The sequence below is a fragment of the Alosa alosa genome, chromosome 23 (genome assembly GCF_017589495.1).
Source record: "Alosa alosa isolate M-15738 ecotype Scorff River chromosome 23, AALO_Geno_1.1, whole genome shotgun sequence".
Taxonomy (NCBI): domain Eukaryota; kingdom Metazoa; phylum Chordata; class Actinopteri; order Clupeiformes; family Clupeidae; genus Alosa; species Alosa alosa.
Window position 1 is genome coordinate 21505113 of NC_063211.1, and position 22153 is coordinate 21527265.

The 22153-nt window shown below is 45.9% G+C and overlaps 1 protein-coding gene across 2 annotated transcripts in view; it reads left to right on the forward strand.

Annotated features, from left to right (window-relative positions):
* tanc1a (tetratricopeptide repeat, ankyrin repeat and coiled-coil containing 1a) overlaps window positions 1–22149 on the forward strand; it is a 73390-nt gene extending 51241 nt beyond the window's left edge. Inside the window, exons 9-28 of one of the 2 annotated variants that reach the window (XM_048234359.1) lie at window positions 1283–1567; window positions 1888–2051; window positions 4480–4711; window positions 5445–5611; window positions 6834–7136; window positions 7507–7838; window positions 8287–8395; window positions 8892–9014; window positions 11024–11260; window positions 11608–11793; window positions 12174–12255; window positions 14894–15027; window positions 15389–15512; window positions 15710–15885; window positions 16146–16278; window positions 17479–17508; window positions 17656–17747; window positions 18243–18389; window positions 19209–19309; window positions 19662–22149. In XM_048234359.1, the coding sequence (XP_048090316.1) occupies window positions 1283–1567; window positions 1888–2051; window positions 4480–4711; window positions 5445–5611; window positions 6834–7136; window positions 7507–7838; window positions 8287–8395; window positions 8892–9014; window positions 11024–11260; window positions 11608–11793; window positions 12174–12255; window positions 14894–15027; window positions 15389–15512; window positions 15710–15885; window positions 16146–16278; window positions 17479–17508; window positions 17656–17747; window positions 18243–18389; window positions 19209–19309; window positions 19662–21024 (4520 nt within the window). In that variant the 3' untranslated portion in view covers window positions 21025–22149. The remainder of the gene's footprint in view (window positions 1–1282; window positions 1568–1887; window positions 2052–4479; window positions 4712–5444; window positions 5612–6833; window positions 7137–7506; window positions 7839–8286; window positions 8396–8891; window positions 9015–11023; window positions 11261–11607; window positions 11794–12173; window positions 12256–14893; window positions 15028–15388; window positions 15513–15709; window positions 15886–16145; window positions 16279–17478; window positions 17509–17655; window positions 17748–18242; window positions 18390–19208; window positions 19310–19661) is intronic. The other variant, XM_048234360.1, reaches the window with a different exon arrangement.
* Window positions 22150–22153: the final 4 nt, after the last annotated feature.

Consider the following 22153-nt stretch of genomic DNA (forward strand, 5'->3'; position numbering starts at 1 on the left):
TGTGTGTGTGTGTGTGTGTGTGTGTGTGTGTGTGTGTGTGTGTGTGTGTGTGTGTGTGTGTGTGTGTGTGTGAGATGTGTGTGTGTGTGTGTGTGTGTGTGTGTGTGTGGTGTGCAGGCAGGTGTGTCTGCGTATGTGCAATGTGCGTGTGTGCCTATGAGAGAGAGAGAAAGAGACAGAGGTCAGAGTGTGTATGCGTGAGAGATGTTACCATGAAATAAAAGTCATCCTACATTATTTAATTGCCTTACCCTAAAGCAGTGAATTTGATTTCTGCTGTTCTCACATTCAAATAAACACATACATGAATTGAAAGTTGGCCAGTGCAACTGTAAATTCACTATATGTCCTCCTGCACATTCTCCTCCCTGCCATGCAATATGAAAATTAGATTTTATTTCACAAATTGTACCATTTACTAGATTACATAACATTTTTATTGACCACTGTGCATTGCTGTATTTGGTCGTACATTTAAATGCATTTCATTGCTAACAAAAGCAAATCTCAGTCTCAAAGCAGCTTTGCTGCGGCTGAATGCCTGACCCCATGTTATTGAATTCCTCTGGCAGTAATGTATTAGGGGGAAAAAAACCCCTCTTGAAGCAGATTGGAACATTGCTTGATTTGTCTGTGAGCATTGCTAAGCACTCTGCCAATATTTGCAGATCTGTTTGGAATGCAAAGAAGCTAGTGGAAGGGTTTTATGAATTCTGTTTGCATTCTTGTCTCAGAGGGCAACATCCCTCTTTAGGAGACTCTGGAGAAAGGGATGATCAATACATTCCTTTCCCCCCCTCTTTTTCCCCCTCTGAAGTTTTGCTTTTAGGATGGTACACTGTTCTTTGGACAACAGAGGCAAATATGCCCCAAGTGTAGGGTGTTATTCTTTATACAATGTATATTTCATGAACAGGAAATTATATTCATTGTGAAAAGTGTCAAAATAAAGGTCCAGCCAAAATACATAATGTATTTGAAAAGCTGAGGAGGAAGCGTTTTTTTAAGGGTGTCGCTTATTTGAAATTTCAAGCTGAAATTCTACATCACCCAATCCCTATGTATTTGGATATGAATCTTATTAGGATGTTATGTTCACCTTGGGTCAACATCTGAAAGAATGAGAGTATGAAATATTAATAGTTAATACAAACAGTGTGTGTGTCTGTGTGTCTCTCTGTGTATGTGTGTGTGTGTGTGTGTGTATTATAGGTGTGTGTTATATATGCGTATTTCCTAGAAGTGTGTTTTTGAGTGTGTTTTCTCTCTCTTTTTCTCTCAGCCCGCTTCACTCCTTACAAGCCCGCAGAGATTATGCTGAAGCCACTCCTATTCGAGGTGCCCAGTGTTACCATGGATACGGTGTTTGTGGGCCGTGATTGGCTGTTCCAGCAGCTGGAGGATGGGCTGCAGGGAGAGCGTGAGAGCGGGAAGGGCCGCGGGGCAGTCATCTTGGGCAACGTGGGTTTCGGCAAGACGGCCATCGTGTCCAGGCTGGTGGCCCTCAGTTGCCATGGCGGCAGGATGAGACAGATTGCCTCCACCAGCCCTGGGGCATCGCCTAAGAGTGAGAAACTGCACAACACACACACATAGGCACACAAACACACACACACACGCACACACACACGCACGCACGCACACACACGCACGCACGCACGCACACTCTCTCTCTCTCTTTCTCTCTCTCTCTCTCTCACACACACACACACACACACATGACGCCACGCGACGCATCCCGCGCCGCGCCGCGCACGCATATACGCGACACACGCACACTGCCTTACTGAAAAGTAAGTGCACATCATTGCTGCAACTATTCACAGATCACATACACATGTCATGAATGGAAAATGTACATGCAAAACACCTATGTAACACCTACAGGTGGGAATCTCAGTGGGGCTCCATCCCTCAGTCACTCGGCCAATCAGGGCACAACCTCTGCCTCTGGCACCGCCCACAGTACCCCCCTCAGGAGCAGCAGTTGCCCAGGCACTCCAGAACTGCAGAGACACCGAGAGGAGGCAGCTAAACGACTGGCCAGCAAGGTACACACACACACACACACACACACACACACACACACACACACACACATTCAATGAGACAGCCAAAATGACTGTCCAAGATTCAAAATGCCAAAGCTGTTCCCATACATATTGACTACTCCCACACGCATTTCATTAGCAGGTACATCCCAGGGCAGCCAAAGGGTCCTCACAAAACACCTCTAGACACTTAGATAGTACACTCACATTGGACATATGTGATTCACATCACGTTTTGAGTGACCTTGTCTCTCAAGCAAAACACTTTTACTTTGGAGTGGTGATCTGGGCATCCAAGTGGAATGCCAGAAAAATGTGGGTTGAACCCACTGCTGCCGTTGTGCCCCAAAATGCTTAACCCTGAGTTGCTCTAGGGCGACTGTCCCTGCAATTGGTTCTCTGTAAGTTGTTATTGAAGTGTGTCAACTAAATGCTTAAATACTTAATATAATAAACTTTTATACATGTTTGGATGCTATCAAAAAGCCCACCTTGCCGTGTAGCATGCGTGACAAAAATCTTGCACAAATGCTAACATGATGTACTGTGAATGACTGTTTTAAATCTATTGATGGATCTCAGGTCTTTTTGTACATTGGGTTCTTTTTTGTTTTTCCATAAAGACATAATTGGAGTATCCATCTTCAGAGAGTAAGAGTGATTTACACTTGACGTGGCTCCCCATTTCATTCTTGTGAACATTTTTTGATTATCTTTGAGTGGCTTTAACTCTCGATAGTGCAGCTTTTACTTGCTTCTGCACTGTCAAAAGAAGTGACTGTGCATTTTAATGAGTACTGTGTTAGGCGAGGAACAGTCTGCATGTTTGTGTGTGTTTGTGTTTGTGTGTGTGTGTGTATACAGCTGTGTGTGTGTGTGTGTGTGTGTGTGTGTGTGTGTGTGTGTGTGTGTCTGGAACATGAGACAGAGAGCTGAGCTTAATTGTAAGCTGAAGCATTCTCCTTCCCTCCCACCCACCTGCTTGTATTGGGTCTATCTCTCTCAGTCCACCACCCCACTCTCCATCTGTCGCCCTCATCATCTCTTTCTCCAGCTATCTTCATCTATCTCTTTCTTTTACACATTTCTCTTTCTTTCTTTCCTTCTTTCCCACATCCCTTGCTTTTTTTGTTTGCCCTTATTTGTGTTTTCTCCTCTTCCATTCTCTTGTCTCTCACTCCCTCCATCCATCCCATCCTCTCATCTCTTTCCCTCTCTCCTTTCACTTCCGTCTTCCCTTTCTTCCTTTCTATGCCTTTTCTCTTTCTTTTCTTCTCGTCTCTCACTCCATTCCTCCATCTGTCTCATCATCTTCCTCTCCTCTCCTCCCCTAAATCCCTCATCTCCATCTCTCTGTTCAGTCTTTCTTCCCTACTGACTCTCGACTCACTTCGACTGTAAATCAATGCAGGCTTGCTTTGCATAGCAAAATCCATATTTAAAATGTGTTAGCACAGCATGCAGTGGAAAAGCTTTATATGAAAAGATGAGAGATATTTTGGAGAAGAAAGACTCACTCTTTCAGAGGCTGTACTGTGCCTTTGTCTTGCCGTCTTGCCATTTTAAAATTAAAAAGGTTTATTAGAATGCAGTCCAACAGATGATGCCAAAGCAGAAGCAGCAGCTGCAGAAGTGTATCAGCACAGAGTCAGTTGTAAGAAGAATGAATATAAAATATAGCATAGAAAAAGTGAAATACAAAAGAAATATATATTTTAACAAAATCACTACTGATAAGTGATGCTATCCTAGCATTTCCCATCACAAGCCTGACATCATGTGTAAACAGTTTATGGTAGATAGCCGATCTTGTTATGCATTGCATTGACAGTCAGAATCCAGTGTAATTAGTATAATGTGGCCATTATGATAATTTGTCATTTATGATGATGATTTTTAAAATGTTCTACACTACAATGGCTTAAAAAAATAGTAGTTTGTTCCCAGAACAAAAGCCAGGAGATCTTTTACAAAAAATAATCGCAGTTATGGGAAAAAAACAACTGCAATTTTCAGAAGTACAATCAGAAGTACAGTGCAGTGTTATTGCATTGTGATTGCAGTTATTTTTGTGCAGTTAATGCAGTTATTTTGTAACAGATAATACTACCTAAGGGACGTATTACAAAGTTTAATATTACCACTAATGGCTAGCACTAACTTCTGAAGTGATGTTGATGTTTAATGCTATCACTAAGGGTTAGCACCAACTCTGCAATGATGTTGATATTTAAAAAAGTGAAACATGTTATAATAAAGACGCTAACATTAGACTTATAACTAAGGAGAAATACAGACATAAACCCCCAAATGTTCGCTCCCGTATCCCAGCATTTTAATGCTATAGTTTAATGCTATAGTATAACTAGTCATTAGCACTAACTCTTGCAGCCAATGGTGCTAATGAAACTTATCGTTCTCCTCCCAGGTGGTGGCCTACCACTACTGCCAGGCGGATAACACCTACACGTGCCTGGTGCCCGAGTTTGTGCACAGCGTGGCCGCGCTGCTGTGCCGCTCTCCGCAGCTGGGCGCCTACAGGGAGCAGCTCCTACGGGAGCCACAGCTCCAGGGCCTCCTCAGCCTGCGCTCCTGCGTGCAGGACCCCGTGGCCGCCTTCAGACGGGGCGTGCTGGAGCCACTGGCCAACCTGAGGAAAGGTAGGCCTCGCTCAAGCACACACACACACATTTAAATTCTTTATTTGGATTAGAAGATAAGCATATATCATGGCATAATCCAAATTTGACAGAAAGGTGTACAACAGCAGACAATATCCCAGTCCATAATGCACATTAGGGGTAAAGGTGGCACCTATGCCTCCATAGGCTACCAATTGCTGCTGATACAGAGCAATATCTTGTCAGTTTTTGTTGGCCTTGTTCTTATGTAGTCCACATATCTGCAGACCTCGTACACACATCTTCTGCACATGGCCTAAACTACCAAAAATGAGGGCAATGATTTCACACACACACACACACACACACACACACACACACACACACACACACACACACACACACACACACACACACACACACGTGTGAATTAACACATGCACACATGCATTCATGTTCTCAAGTTCAGGTTCTCAAGATCTTCCCAGTACATCTCCATTGGTTGCTGCGATTAGTTTGCTTCAGCCTTCGCTACCTCTGCAGAGCAAGGCTGAGGATAGTGGTTTTCATCAACAAGCCTGCAAAGTAACAAAGCAAAGTGTCGTCAATTTGCCTCTGAATGTCACTGATGTAGCGCTGGAGATTCGAGAGTGCAGGCTGGTGATGGAACACTCAACAGGGAGATTGTCAAAGAACTAACGAAAAGTGCCATTGATATCAGATTTCTATAGGAAGTCTCGCTCATTCACTCTCTCTCCTGGTCACCATGCAGAAAGGAAGATTGCGGAGGAGGATTACATCATCCTGGTGGACGGTCTGAACGAGGCCGAGTTCCACAAGCCAGACTACGGTGACACCATCGCCTCCTTCCTCACCAAGGTCATCTCCAAGTTCCCTTCCTGGCTCAAGCTGGTGGTCACGGTCAGGATCAGTCACGTGGTGAGTGACCACTCTGTCTCTTACACAACTGTACTCATATACAAGATTTTCTATTTTACTGAACTTAACCATGTGACTGTTCCTATTTTAATGAATTTCAGGAATTCTTGAATTTAATTGTTTACCTTTATATGATGTTTGTATGATAGCTTTGATATGATAGTGTAACCTGTAGGCTCCAAAGTAGTTTCATCACCAGTTGGTCATTATTGTCATACATTTTTGCCATATGCCTTGTGGTTTGCCATAGACTAAATCTGTTTAGCTAATATCTAATGTAACATCTTTACATCCTTTCAATGAAATATGGATAGCCTATAGATTAGTATAGGGTGAAAGCTGTAGGCTCTTTGGGGGTTGTAAAATGTATTTTGTGTGCTTGACCTCTATTCTAATCGGTTGCTTAGCCCATAACTTAATACATTGATCTGTGGCTTTGGGATGCCATTTAGTAATAGGGTAATGAGTTTGCTTTACGGCTCTGTCAGGTTAAAGTGTGACACCAGGGCAGCTGCCTGCTCCCAGCGCTCATTAATCTGCAGTTGGTTATGGGCGGCCATTACGGATCTGGGTGGGAGCCAGCACGGGTGGCAGTTGCACAACAGAGAGCACATGCAGTAGATCGCCACTTCTGTGTCTTTGTCAAAAAAATAACACCGGTGTCTCTGTGTTGTTTTTCTACATTGATCTTGAAGGAGGATAGTGTGGTGGCTGTGTCTTTGTAGAAGCTGTATATTACAGTGTTTGTCCACTGCCTTTATGTCTCTTTTACACACACACACACACACACAGAGAGAGAGAGAGAGATACAGTATATACTGTCCTTAGAATCTCACCTATGTTTATGCGCTCCTAACTCCTAACTTTGTCTTTATCTCTGCCTGTCTCTTTATCTTGGCTTCTTAATCCTCTTTTCATGTGCCTTTGTTCTTTGAGATTGGCTCTCATCTTACCTGAGAGGCGGGAGGGCTTTGATCCCAGCTTGCTTTGTCAGCCTGCTCTGTCTGAGATTGAAGGATAATAATGTATTGATTTTTTGGAGGACTTCAGATAAGAGGTGTGTGTGTGTGTGTGTGTGTGTGTGTGTGTGTGTGTGTGTGTGTGTGTGTGTGTGTGTGTGTGTGTGTGTGTGTGTGTGTGTGTGTGTGTGTGTGTGTTTCTGTGTTTGCACACATACATGACCCCTCCAACCCTTCTCTCCACCCCCCAACCCTTTCCCCAGGAGGTCACTAGCCTGCTGCCCTTCCCCAAGATCTCCTTGGATGATGTCCACAGCAACAAGGATCTTGCTGCTGACCTGAGCACCTATGTGCTCCAGCGTATGGACGCCAGCCCCTCCATCGGCGCCAACGTGGCATCCAACGGGCGCTCCGACCCCTCGTCCACCTCTTCCTCCTCCTCCTCCTCAACCTCCCGCCTGGCCACTCACCTGGTCGGCCGCAGCCAGGGCTCCTTCCTCTACCTGAAGCTGGCACTGGACCTTTTTGAGCGCGGACACCTGGTCACCAAGAGCTCCAGCTTCAAGGTTGTCTATTTTTCATATATGTAATCTCAACATTTTAGCCCTGCATCATATCAATTCATTTGACCTTCTTGGTTTTATTTGGACTCTTTACTCATTGATATTTCTACACTGCCAGCCAGTTGTGTTTTGTATCAAAATGATTCCATTTCTCTGTGCTTTTGCACTGTTGTTGCACCTTGTATAAACTAATCAAAGGGTTAAAGGCACATCTTGCTGAGGTGCTGACTGACTAATTGAAGACTTCAAACAAAGAACGAAGTTTCATTGCACTCTCATACAAAACATTGGGCTAATAAAAATATTGCATCAGATGAGGATGACACTTTTATCTTGAAGCGAAAGATTGTAAACAGTCTTATTTGGTTTGAAGGTGGTGCCCGTCTCGCTGTCCGAGCTCTACCTGCTCCAGTGCAACCTGCGCTTCTGCGGCGGCACGGCAGCCTTCCAGCGGGTGGCGCCGGTGCTGAGCGTGGCACTGGCATCACTGCACCCGCTCTCGGACGAGCAGCTATTCCGGGCGCTGAACGCTGGGCAGGCGCGCGGCTCCATGGACTGGGCCGACTTCCAGCAGCGCATGGAGACGCTGGCGCCGTTCCTGGTGGTGCGGCGGGACCGCACGCGCATGTTCTGCCACCCGTCCTTCCGCGAGTGGTTGGTGTGGAGGGCCGACGGCGAGAGCACGGACTTCCTGTGCGACCCCAGGTGAGGAAGGGCAGGGGAGGGTGATGAAGATCATGACTATGGTTATGGTTGTGGTTACGCCTTTGTCCAAAGCGACATACAAATACAACACAATATAAAACGTAAAATTTAATAGGGAGCAAATTAAGGTGATGGTCAGACTATAATAAGGAGAATATCAATAATAAACAACAATGTCAATGGCAGATCAGGAGTTGATGAAGTTGATGGATTTGCAGGTAATGATGATTTAAAGTCAAGAAGAAGAAGTTAATGGTGAAGAAGTTGATGGTGATGATAATGATGATGATGATGATGTTTATTCTTCCTCAGGAGTGGGCATAATGATGATGATGGTGGTGGTGGTGATGATGATGATGATGATGTTTGTTCTTCCTCAGGAGTGGGCATGATGATGATGGTGGTGGTGGTGATGATGATGATGATGGTGATGTTTATTCTTCCTCAGGAATGGTCATGCCCTCATGGCCTTCATGCTGTCTCGCCAGGAGGGCAAACTCAACCGCCAGCAAACCATGGAGCTGGGCCACCACATCCTTAAAGCCCACATATTTAAGGTTCATACACACACAGCACTGCACGCATACACACTTACAAGGCCACGCAGGAACACACACATAGATAGTGGCCACACGTACAGACTCAGTTACTCTATCTTTATTTTTCACACACACACACGCATATACACACACACACACACGCACACACATACACACACACGCACACACATACACACACACACACACACACACACACACACACACACACACACACACACACACACGCACACATCTACATGCATGTACTGAAACCCATCCCTCTGGCCACATCCAGGGCATATAGCGCATATGGTTAGAGGCTAATGACATGAGCAGAACTGTGTGGCCCACTGGCTGCAGGGTTGTATTTATAACTTCCTCCTTCTCCCTATTACTTTCTTCTTCTGTCGTCCTCTCTCTCTTTCTATTTTTCCTATATGTCCCTCCTCTTCTCACACTCTCTCCCAATCCCGCTGTCTCTCTCCATCTCTCTCCCTCTCTCTCTCCCTCTCAGGGCCTGAGTAAGAAGACGGGCGTGTCCTCCAGTGTGCTGCAGGCTCTGTGGGTGAGCTGTAGTACTGATGGCCTCTCTGCTGCCCTGGGCTCCCTCAGGAACCTCTACACACCCAATGTCAAGGTGATCACAACCTCTCACTTGCACTAGCACCACACACACACACACACACACACACACACACACACACACACACACACGTTTATGAACTATAAAAATGATGAATTATCTAGACAGTTCTCATTCCCTTTACTAAAATCCACACGCTCTTTCGTATTAGAAAACCTTTTCAGTTGCCTGTTTCTGTCAAATTATTATCTTGTTCAGTTGTTGATGATCTGTCAGTGAAAATGTTAGCATTTCAAATTATCTTTAGTCTTCTAGTCTGTTCCCTTTGTTTCCTATGCAGAATTCAGCTGCATCCGAAGTAGACTTAATGTCATTCCCATAACCACTTATCTGTTCTGGAGGAATTAGTATATGAAACAGAGCAGTCTAGCATGGCAATTAATTTTGGTATGCAAGTCTGCAGGATCTAATAATATGTCATTGTGTTGGCAGATGGAATATGAATTAATTAATGCTCTTGGTATTTTAACAAAAAGATCATGTTCACATTCACATTCAAAAAGATCATTGTCATGTTAAAGGATGCAATCAGTGTCTTCCTTTTTTGAAACGGACGATGATTTTCTTCTGCTTTAGAGTGATATTCTAGACCCACAAGAAGCAGATGTTAACCGGAAATTGAAAGGGTTACATATGGGTGTGTGTGTGTGTGTGTGTGTGTGTTCTACTTGATAAGTCTTAAAGTTGTTTGCTTGGGAGTGTGTATATGTGTGTGTTTGGCTACAGAACAGCAGTGTTTGACTTCAAGGATTAGAGTATGCACTGCTATATTATAAACAGTACAGCCAGCTAGAGGGCTTAGAGGATCTGACTTTGGAATGTGAAATATCATTCATTCATTCATTCATTCATTCATTCATTCATTCATTCATTCATTCATCCACACATGTGAAACCATGAACCCATTCATCCACTCAACAGTCAGTGTATCAACAGAATGACTGTCCCTCAGTCTTAAAGCATTAATCAGACACCCGATATGTCCATTCAGTCCTGGTATTTAATGTCTGACGCACAGATCTGTTTGCTAGAGAAGAACGGAGGGATGTAGGGAAGGGAGGAGGTGGAAAAGTGAAGAACAGAGGGATGTAGGATAGGGAGGAGGTGGAGAGGTGAGGAATATGTGTGTGATAGCAGCAGCAGCAGTGTGTGTGTGTGTGTGTGTGTGTGTGTGTGTGTGTGTGTGTGTGTGTGTGAGTGTGTGTGTGTCTGTCTGAGTGTATGTGTTGGGGGGACAAAAGGTAGAAACAGGGTGCCTTCATGGGCAGGGCTGTGCCTGGCATTCAGGAGTGTGTGTGTGTGTGTGTGTGTGTGTGTGTGTGTGTGTGTGTGTGTGTGTGTGTGTATGTGTATGTGTATCTGTGTGTTTATTTGTTTACCCGTCCAGACCCTCTGTGGCCCTGAGCTCAGCAATAGAGAGGATGTGGATGCTCGTGAGGCTTGAAAGAGCCGGCCCATTTCCTCTGAGCTCTTTCATTAGCGGCAGGCTAACTCAATCAGCCCAGAGTCAGAGCAGCATGTCCTCCCTACACACAGGGTCACAGGCGCAGGAGGAGCGGCCATATTTCTCTCTTTCTCCTTACAGGACTGGAGATGGTACTGATAAAACACACACACACACACACACACACACACACACTTAAAACACACATCCACTCAAGCTCACATAAACATTTAGTTGTCTTCTCCACATCCTGCATGGCTTATATTAGGACATGATTATATTTTGGGACTGTTTTGATTACAACCTCCCTCATCCTTCTTATTTTGAGAGGGCTGGCCTGTTGGGAGACTGTTCCATTCACCATTCGATGAGACTAATATGGACACCCAGAAATATAGGCATATATAATCATACAGACGTACAGACAGGGACATGTAAGAAAATACTTGCATATACATACACGCACACACTCACAGACACATGCATGTACACACACACACACACACACACACACACACACACACATTCTGACCGTAACATCTCCCCTCTTCTCTCTCAGGTGAGTCGTCTTTTGATCCTGGGTGGGGCGAACGTGTGCTACCGGACGGAGGTGCATGGCGGCTCCACGGTGCTGTGTGTGCAGGCCCACCTGGGTCACCTGGAGATGGTGGCTCTGCTCCTGGAATTCGGGGCGCCCGTGGACGGGGTGGCGGAGAGCGGCATGACCCCCCTCTGTTACGCCTCTGCCGCTGGACACCAGGAGGTGGTCACCCTGCTCTGCAAGAAAGGAGCGAAGGTGGGCTGTCAGATGGGTCATGTTCTGTACACAATGAACAATGACAATACACCTAAAAACAATAATAATGCATCTAAAGAATATAATTTATATATTCTTTATTAAATAATATCACATTGTATTATCTATTAGAGTAGCATCTACCCTTATCTATACAAAATCTATCAGTATTATCTATTATCTATTAAAGTACCGTTGTACTGTATACTGATCTAAAGTACTGTATATGACTTACTACAGTATATCAACACAAAATGACACTGTGCTATACTTCTCAAATCAAATTGTACAGCTCTTGACTTGAGTTAACTTGTGTGACCCCCCCGGCTCCTGCCCCGTGTCCACAGGTGGAGCATGTGGATAAGAGTGGCCAGTGTGCGCTGGTCCATGCCGCTCTCAGGGGTCACCCTGACATCATACGGTTCCTCCTGGAGCAGCCCTGGGCCCCATCTGACCCCCAGGAGCCCACCGGCCCCCGGACTAAGGCCCTGCAGCAGGCCCTCATAGCAGCGTCCAGCATGGGACACACCCCGGTAGGCAGAGTTAGAGTGCTTATTACAATGTAATAGAGTAGGTAGTAATGCAACTATGTACTTCTCATAGGATAAGTATGTACCGGTATATCATTACATAGTACTAACCTGGACTCCTACTCTAATTTTACATGTAAGCCTAACTGCATATTTACGTAAACTGTTCTCAACACAGTCTCAAACTTAGTTTCTGTGTTTTATCATAGGTAGACAGTGAAAATATATCAGAGCTTAACATAACAATGTAATATTTAAATACTTAAAATAACAATGTAAATATTTCATTCAAATGGGCAAAATCAAAGACTCATTTTAGACTAGGGTAGAATTGCAGTGTAAAACGATTGTTTTGATTGCTGACGTTGTTGCTGGTCGTACAGGTGGTGAAGAGCTTGCTGGCCATGACTGAGGATGACCTGAGAGTTCAGATTGATGGATATGACTCTCTGTGGGGAGAGACCGGTAAGAAAACTTCATGGTTTATGGAAACAGCCATTAAAAGATGGGTCAGTGATAGTTACTCAGGACACTGTTCAAAATATCTGTCAATATGCTTCGCACCTTCGAGCCTCTAATATATAAAAAAAAAGACACCCTCTGAGAAAAATGATAATGAAAATCCGTATGACAACTGAAGTTACTGCCATCAAAGAAAAAACAAATTATGAGGACCTCTAACATCAAATCTGTTGTCTGTTAAAACAGATAACGGCAATGTTTTTGTTTATAAATAGAGCTGAATTTTCTTTTAATCATTTGGTTGTCCAAGAGTTCATTGCATTAATTAGTTTATAAATAACAAGCTGACCAAATACAGCATTTGTGTCCAGCAATGAAATTGCTGGAGGTTTGTCTTGACTGACCAGTATCCAGCATAGTACATGAGATTTGCATTGGATGTATTTGTGGGTACATACCTTTAGTTGTTAAGCTAAATATTGTTATTTTATGATTGAGCTACTTACTGTACTTCTATGCTTATTTTATTGCACTGTACTGGTTACAGTTTTCTTTTATTGACCTGCGAGGAATTAGTTTGTCTTTACATATTCTATTTTTGATATACAAACCATTTTAGCTCCAGTCAAGTTCATTGTACTTCAGTTGTGTACATGCATGGTATTTGTGTTGGATTCCACAAACTCTAGTGCCACATTTGATACAGCAGGAATATCGGGACCAGCAAGTGTAATAAACCTATTAAGTTAATTGCTTACATGTGACATGTATGTTGTGTCTTCGATGTCTTGGAACAGGTCTACTAATTCACTACATAGTACATATATCAGCTGTGTTGGACTCATTTGAAGGCTTTTAAGAGAGCAGCCCAGGCGAGAGGAGAAGCTTCTATTTAGTCAGACCTGGGTGACGGGATGGGTGTGGCACTGTCGCGTCACGTCGCGTGTCGAGCACCCTGCGCTGCTCCGTTCGGAGGTTCTGACTCAGCGGTCGAGGCTTGTGTAAATAAACCGCCATCTGCCACCCAGCTGATCCGGCACCAGCCCAGAGGTCAAATGCCCATTAGGCTGTGTGAGGACAGACAGATATCAAAGGCTTCCCCGTGTTGGCTTTCACATTATAGTTACTTCTTTGTTTATTTATTTACTTATTTACATTTGTATTTACTTCACAAGGGCTTTAATTCCTACATCTACAGGCCTGGTAAATGTCAGAGCCTCTGGCATTTGGCTGTCAGTCAGTGCTGGTGAGTGAAGGTCAAGGACGTGCTGTGCTGTGCTGACTCCGCAGATTGAGCAGCTACAGTTATTAAGCCATGGTGGGATCGAGGTGAAAGCATCAGTGTTGAATTGAATGAGATGGGTTGTAGCTGCAGGTGGCATGTGGCTAAGTGAAAATGCCAGGTGAAGTAGTGACGTAGGTAAGCAGCCGTGACGTCTGTAGATATATGGCTCTGTAGACTGTGTGAACCATGTCAGTACAGTAGGCACCACTTTCTCTGTCCAGCTTTTGGTAGTTTATATAGCCGCAGAAACTAACAATGTTTTTGTTCTGGACCCACACACCAGCACTCATTCTGCCATGTGGGCCCCATGATACAGTAGAAATGGTGCATGGGCCCATGGCTGATTATGTGGTGTCTTGGGCAGCGATTAGTTGCTGATTTCAAAGCCCAGGAGAATCAGTCCTAGAGACATATTTTCCCACAGAGCATTTGTTTCATTGATGGCTATTGCTGTGTTCTTAAGTATTCTTGCCAATTTTGGGTTCTAATTTGAATCTGCAATGTGGACGATGTATGACTGCCATGCTGCGGAAACCACACGATGCAGTTCTTCTTTGGACATCATGTTTTCCTTTCTTTCTGAATCATCAATTCCCCTCCAAAAGCACCAGGGGATTCAGGGATACCAATAGCAAAGTCCTTTTAGGCAAGTGCCTCCACTCGGCGGCCATATTGTAACGCTTTTTGGCCACTTATCAAGCATCTATTTCGGCAGAAATGCATGTGTGCAAGGCATGACGACACCAACCTTGCTCCAGCAGCGATATCTCAACACATGATTGGCACGATGTATTCACAACACACCACATGATTGGCACAATGTATTCACGTGTTGACGCGGAAGGGGCGGAATATGTGTACACAACTGAAATATTGGCGTTACAAACTAACCCCATGCATTTCTTTTTTTTTTTTTTTTTTTTTTTTGGCCTTTTTTATGCCTTTAATGAGACAGGACAGTGAAGAATGACAGGAAGCGAGTGGGAGAGAGAGTCGGGGTGGGATCCGGAAAGGACCACAGGGTGGGAATCAAACCCGGTGCTGTGTCTCCTCATTAGAAAATCTCTGCCAATAACATTCCTGTTGCCTCTGATTTTTTTTTTAAAGTATATATTTTTTGGTCTTTTTATGCCTTTAATGTGATAGGATAGTTGAGAATGACAGGAAGCAAGTTCGAGAGAGTCAGGGTGGGATCCGGAAAGGACCACGGGGCGGGAATCGAACTCGGGTCGCCGGCGTACGATGCAGGTGCCCCAGCCAGTTGCGCCACAGCTGGGGCTGCCTCTCTGATTTTACCATGAAACATAATGACATTATGACTGTTAGCGTAAGACCAGCTCTTCTGTCCATCCCCAGCTCTCACTGCAGCAGCAGGCCGAGGCAAACTGGATGGCTGCTCATTCTTGTTGGACCAGGGCGCCTCGGTAACGCAACCCAACCGCAGGGGGGTGTCGCCCATTTTCAACGCCGTCAGATACGGACACGCACAGGTGAGGCGGACACACTCACTCGCTCTCACTCGGTTGGGTGACACACATCTCAGGGTTGAACTTGTGAGAAAATGGCCCAGTTAGTCTAATCTCAAAAACTCTGAAATAGCATCCTGACCCTCTCACTTCAACTGCTCTGACATACTGTAAAACTGTGAATCAATATCAAAGGAATCCTCAGTAGTGTTTTAAGGAAGACTGTCAGGAAACCTAAGTCTGTTTGTTGACATTCATAGGCGTGCCCCACAGTTACTGTATCTTGGACAGCACAGAAGTATTTGTAGAGAAAGTGATGACCATAATGGCTCATGCATCAGCTGTCTCGTTCGACTTCCTCCATCCTCTCCTTCCTCTGTGTCAGGTGGTGGAGCTATTGTTGCAGCATGGAGCCGACGTGGGCACCAGTGACAAACATGGCCGCTCACCGCTGATGGTGGCGGCCAGCGAGGGCCACCTGGGCACTGCCAACTTCCTGCTGGACAAAGGTGAGACGAGATGAAATAACTCCAATGTGTGTGTGACCAGTGTGAACATTGACAAATTGTCATTGCAAAAATGGTGCCATGTCGGATGGATCTTTTCAGATGTTTTTTTACTTTTATTAACATTTTTCAGCATAAGTAGTGTCTGCAAAGTGCAAGTTGACATTTGTGTATTTGTGTGTGTGTGTGTGTGTGTACAGGAGCATCTCTGACAGTGGTGGACAAGGAGGGACTGACTGCTCTGAGCTGGGCCTGTCTGAAGGGCCACAGGAGTGTGGTCCAGTCACTGGTGGAGAGGGGCGCTGCCATCGACCACACCGACAAGAACGGACGCACTCCACTTGACCTGGCCGCCTTCTATGGGGACGCTGAGATTGTGAGTTGTGGGCCAACTGACCTGCTGGTCCAAGGCCACTATCTTATATTCATAAAACTCTGAATGATTTCAGTGCTAAAATGAAGGAAATTGACCAGACCAATTTGTCATACATTCACTCCCTGAACAGCACCTGAACTGTGTGTGTGTGTATGTGTGAGTGAGAGAGATAGAGAGAGATAGAGAGAGAGAGAGAGAGAGAGAGAGAGAGAGAGAGAGAGAGCTCTTATTCTTATCTTTGACCTCCTTTTGATCTACAGGTGCACTTCTTGGTAGAGCGCGGTGCCGTCATTGAGCACATGGACTACAGCGGCATGCGTCCGTTGGACCGGGCGATAGGCAGCCGCAACACGTCTGTGGTGGTCACCCTCCTCAAGAAGGGAGCGAAGCTGGGTGAGAGACCGACCCAGAACAGTCTGACACAGAACATGCTGGCACAGAACAGACCTGCCTCTCTCACACACACACACACACTTCCACTTTCTCTCTTTCTCTCTCTCTCTCTCACACACGCACACACACACACACAAACTGTACTCTCTCTCTCTAACACACACACACACACACACATACATACTCTCACTCTCTCTCTCTCTCTCTCTCTCACACATACACACGTACACACACACAGGCTCCCTCTCTCTCCCTTTCTCTTACTCTCTCTCTCTCTCTTTCTCACACACACACACACACACACACACACACACACACACACACACTTATCCATCACATTCTAGAATCCAGAACGCCAGCGCAGCATTCTCAGGGGGTACTCCGTGCTCTAAATCCAGAATCAGGTTCTGTTAAAGGGAAAAAAGAAGCCTCTGCACTGGTTTGCTTCTCGGGAGCCTTCAATTCCGGTCCTAAACCAGGCCAGCCTGCATCCTTCTGGCTTGGCTGTTGTATGTGTGTGTGACACTCGCAGCCCTGTAGAAATGGGACGCAGGCGATGTATCTGACTGTCACTGTGTTTAGCCATGAGAGAGTTATATTTCATTTGCTTTTTTTCTATTATTTTGTTGTTTTATTAGAGGGGGAGTTAGTTTATCACCCTTGCTCAACAAGGTCATATAAACAGAGATTAAGTCTGACAGACTTAAATTGTAAAATGTCAGTGTTTCTGTTAACAGATGCTCAAAGTGGTTATAGCTATGAAACAATTTCATGAATTAATTAATAAACAGACCACAACAGGATGACACAGACTAGCTTTATTGCGTGAACAATTGGAATGAGTCTTATATGCAAAAGAAACATCTAATATTGCCAAGTACCTAGACCTGATTAGTCAATGTCATTTTTGTCATGTGCATGATGCATGAAATTATATTCTTTCTTACTTTTCTTGTATCTATACTTTCCAAACGTTCTCTCTGATAGGCCACTGCATGGTAGCTCTGCCTGTAGATTACACTGTCTGTTCATCTGTGAGCACCTGATTTCTGATTCATATTGAGATTTCACCTATTTGAATGCTATGAATATGTGCGTTGACTCACCCCCGCTTGATGAGTGCTGTATTTTTCTCTTTTTTAAATGACTAACTCCTCCACTCTCTCTGTCTCTCCTGCTGTCACTAACACCTTCCCCAAGGCTACAGAACCTCTCCGTACGATCGATCAGGTACAGAATTTAGGTGACCTTTACTCTCGAACACCTCCATAGAGATGGCTCAGTCTTGACAAATGCTGACAGATATGATCTCGTTTCCTCTCTCTCTCTCTCTCTCTCTCTCTCTCTCTCTCTCTCTCTCCCTCTTTCCCCCTCCAGGGAATGCAGCCTGGGCGATGGCCACGTCCAAGCCTGACATCCTCATCATTCTGCTGCAGAAGCTGATGGAGGAGGGGAACCTGCTCTATAAGGTGGGTCACAGAGCAGGCCTGAGAGGGACAGCTCGGCTGGCACCTTTAATGAAAGACCGGCTGACCTTATCACACACACACACACACACACACACACACACACACACACACACACACACACGACACACACACACAAACACAAACACTGCCACCATCACTTTTGTTTTTCATCTGTTATTCTCACTGAGTTGCTCACCTTTAGGCGCCATCCATCCATCTGATTTGATGAAAGTCCTCCCACTCTCTCTTGAATTATTTGAATTTATTGAATTTATTGATCCCCTGGGGATCAATAAAGTATCTATCTATCTATCTATCTATCTATCTATCTATCTATCTATCTGTCTCTCTCCTCTCTGTGTCATTTCCCCTTCACTTTGTCTCTTCTGTGGGTCCACTGGTTTGTTTAGTCTGAAGCTGATTCATCATAAGTGACGATTGTTTAATTGTGGCCTGACTTTGTTTCTTTTTCTCTGCGCTCTCTTCTCTCCACAGAGGGGAAAGATGAAGGAGGCGGCTCAGAGGTATCAGTACGCCCTGAGGAAGTTTCCTCGGGACGGCTTTGGTGATGACCTCAAGGCTTTCAGAGAGCTCCGGGTCTCCCTCTACCTCAACCTGTCCCGCTGTCGCCGCAAAACCAATGTGAGTCACACACACACAAACACTCTACACACACACACACACACACACACACACACACACACACACACACACACACACACACACACACACACACACACACACACACACACACACAAAGTTCAAACACACACATACACACAGTTCAAACACACACACACACACACACGTACACACACGCCAACCACATTAGTGCCATCCATTCCGATTCATGTAGGTACATAGTTACAGTACTACAGTACTCTCTGTTACACTACAGTGCAGTACTTACTCCATAGTAGAAAGAGACAGAGAAGAATGAAGCAGAGGACAAGAGAAGAGAGAAGCAGGGGAAAGGGAAAAGAAAAATAGATGAGTGGAGGAGAGTGGTAGATGGGTATCAGTGCTGTGTTCACTCTGAAGGAGCCCCTGGGCAGTTCCTGCAGCTCATGACCCATCACGTCAGCTGAGTGGAAATGTCAGACAGGGCAAGAGAGTGTGGCATTTGGTTCTGCCCCTGCCTCTCAGACGCAGTCTGGTCATTAAGACTGCAGAGAGAGTGAAGAGAGTGATGGGCGGGGTGGACACAGCTCACAACTCCACAGCTGAACCCTTCTGGCCTCTCCTCTCCTCTCTGCTCCTCTCCACTCCTGTCCTCTCTTCTCCTCTCCTCTCTGCTCCTCTCAACTCGTCTCCACTCCCCTCCTCTCTTTTGCTGATTTCTGTCTGTTTATCACGAACAGAATTTGTGGTTTTTATACTTAATGAGTTCCAGATCAGTGACAGATAATACAGACTTACACAGACTGTCTTTCTCTCTGGTGTCTCATCTGGTCTGGGCAGGACTTTGGCATGGCAGAGGAGTTTGCCACGAAAGCCCTGGAGCTGAAGCCCAAATCATACGAGGCCTTCTATGCCCGGGCACGAGCCAAGAGAAGCAGCAGGTAAGACTCACTGGTCATCATCGTCTGAATCCTGGAAACACAACACAATGTATATTTTAAAAGATTGTTTTGTGACTTCTGCTGAAAAACAATGCAAATCTAACAAGGGTGGTTTCTGATAGGCCTGTGGTTAAAAGATACCAAATCTTTAAGAAGAGGACTGTTACCCTGATAGAACATATTGTATAAAAAAAAATATTCAACTACAGTAGACATTGTTTTGTTTATTTGTATATTCAGCTAGTGTCGGTCACTTTTATGCCTGGTTGAAAGTCTTCCATCTGGCATGCTTTTGTTTCTGTCTTTTAATACGTTGACCACATTCTATGTCCATCTCTTCTGGCCTCCTCAGGCAGTTTGCTGCGGCGCTGTCGGACCTGTACGAGGCGTCACGCCTCTGCCCCAGCAACCGGGAGATCAGCCGCCTGCTGGCCCGCGTGGAGGAGGAATGCAGGCAGCTGCAGCGTCCCGGGGGCAAAGGTCAGCTGCCACTCAAGCACGAGTCCGATCACGAGGACGAGGACGATGACGAGGACGAAGAGGACGAGGATGAGGGAGAGGATGGCGAGGAGGAGGAGGGCCACGGCCTGCTGGGACGGCGGCTGGATGAAGGGGAGGAGAACGTGTACGACAACGCGGGGGAGGAGCGCAGGAGGAAACAGGAAGCGTGGCGTCAAAAACAACAACAACAACAACAACAACAACAACAACAACAACAACAACAGCAGCAGCAGCAACATCAGGGTCGCTACCCGCTAACACGCACACTGCCTGGTGAGCTCACTCATGGGCATGCTCTGCCAGAGCCCTCTGCTGCCCCGCGGCGCCAGAGCCAGAGGGCCAAGAGTGGGACCCGCTGTGGGTCAGTGGGGGGGAAGAGCGCCCCTCAGTGTGGGTCGTCCAGCCCGCTGCCCAGCCGACACCTGCCCACAGGACTCAAAGCGGGGCCCTGCATCCACATCGGCCCCGGGGTCCCCGAGGAGCCTCCTGAGCGCAAGCCTTACTGCTGCCCCTCCTCGGCTGACGCCATGCCAGTGTCCGGCAGCGTCGCCCGGGTAACAGAGCGCCTGGAGATGGCCGCGTGCGGCGCGGGGGAGGGGGACGGTGGCGCCGGAGGAAACGTGCGCATGTCCAGCTCCTCCAGCAGCTTGGCGTCCAGCGGGGTGCTCTCAGACGGCGGACGCAACAGGAGCCCGGCGGCTGACAAGATGGCCGTCTCCCCTAGCGAGAGCGGTGGCATCGCCGCCTGGCAAGAGAGCGGCAGCAGCGGCACAACAGGCGAGCACAAGCCACGCCCCTTCATGGGTGTCATAGACAAGACGGCCCGTTTCCAGCAGCAACTTCTACTACAGCAACAACAACAACAACTGCAGCAGCAGCAGCAGCCACGGCACCACGGCAACGGGCGCAGCTGGCTCGGCTACCCAGCCGAGAGCTACATCGGGCACACGTCGGGCGGCCAGGCGCCACCAGGCATGAACTGCGATTTGGCCTACTCGTCTCAAACAGGAAGCACTTACCACGAGCACCCGTACCCGCACACGGCTGGCCTGCACAACGGCTCCCACGCCCACGGACCCGGCGACCAGCACCCGGCCCTGCAGCAGCACTACAGCAACGAGAGCAAGCTGAAGCAGGCCAGCCTGGCCCGCGACAACCCCATCCACATGAGCTCCATCAAGCCCAAACGCTCCTTCATCGAGTCCAACGTGTGACCTGCCCCCGGGCTATCTGCCAGCTTTGCACCAGCTAGAACAGGCTGGCCACACCTTGTCTGGTCACACACATCTCTGTTCGCTTGTAATCAGCATAGTACTCTTTTTGGTCAACCAATTGAAACTGTACATGGATATAATTCTGTATCTGTATCTTACAATGGACATCGAAATGCAACGGCAGTGCATGGATATATTTCTATTGCCGAATTAACCACAAAATGGAACTGTTGTATATACCCAAGGCGCTCATGAAGGCTACAAAATCTCAGAGCCGTTGTGCTCGTTAAGACTGATTCTAGATCAGTGTTCTAAAAGTGAAGAGGGGTTTTAGACATACCCACTGAGATGTCTGTTACAGTTCAGAGAACAGAAAATAGCTGGACAGCGCCGGACTATGCTACGCCATCTCTCACAGTGTGACAAGGCTTTTGCTGCAATAGTTAAATACAAAACAGCCATTGAACCCTACCACGACAAAATTAACAGAACTATAATAAAGTATTATTATTATTAATAATGTTAATTTTTAAGAAACAGCCTAAGAGTTTAAACTCTATCTTAGTAATTAGAATTACCGAATGAATGTCTATTATATGGGCATTCTAGTATTCTAAGGATATTTAAAACCTGTACAATTTGTACTCAGTTTGCTTCTTGTTAATGTGTAAGAATGCTTCTGTGTGTGTGTGTGTGTGTGTGTGTGTGATGGGGATGATACTGAACAGTCCCTTTGTACATTGTATAAATAGCCTCATATTCTCTACTTCCTGCTTGTCGCCACCTGGTTTATTTATTTACTGCGCCTATGGCTTCGTCAATTGTAAAAGCAATATATTTTATATATATTAGTTATTTTTGCACAGCGGTTATATTACAGAGATGTTTTCCTATTTAAAAGTATATAAATATATACTACAATGCTTTAATGAAGACTCCTTGGATTTACGCACGTCAGAATTGCAGTTTATAAAGTTGCCGTTTTCAGATTGATACTCCAGAGTGGGGAGGTATTTGATGGTAGTGCATCATGTATCCTGTCTGCAGTAGTAGCCATGTTTAAGATAATCCTTAAATGTACTGGAACACCATCATATAGTTCTAATAAACCCCACTTCTATCTCATGCT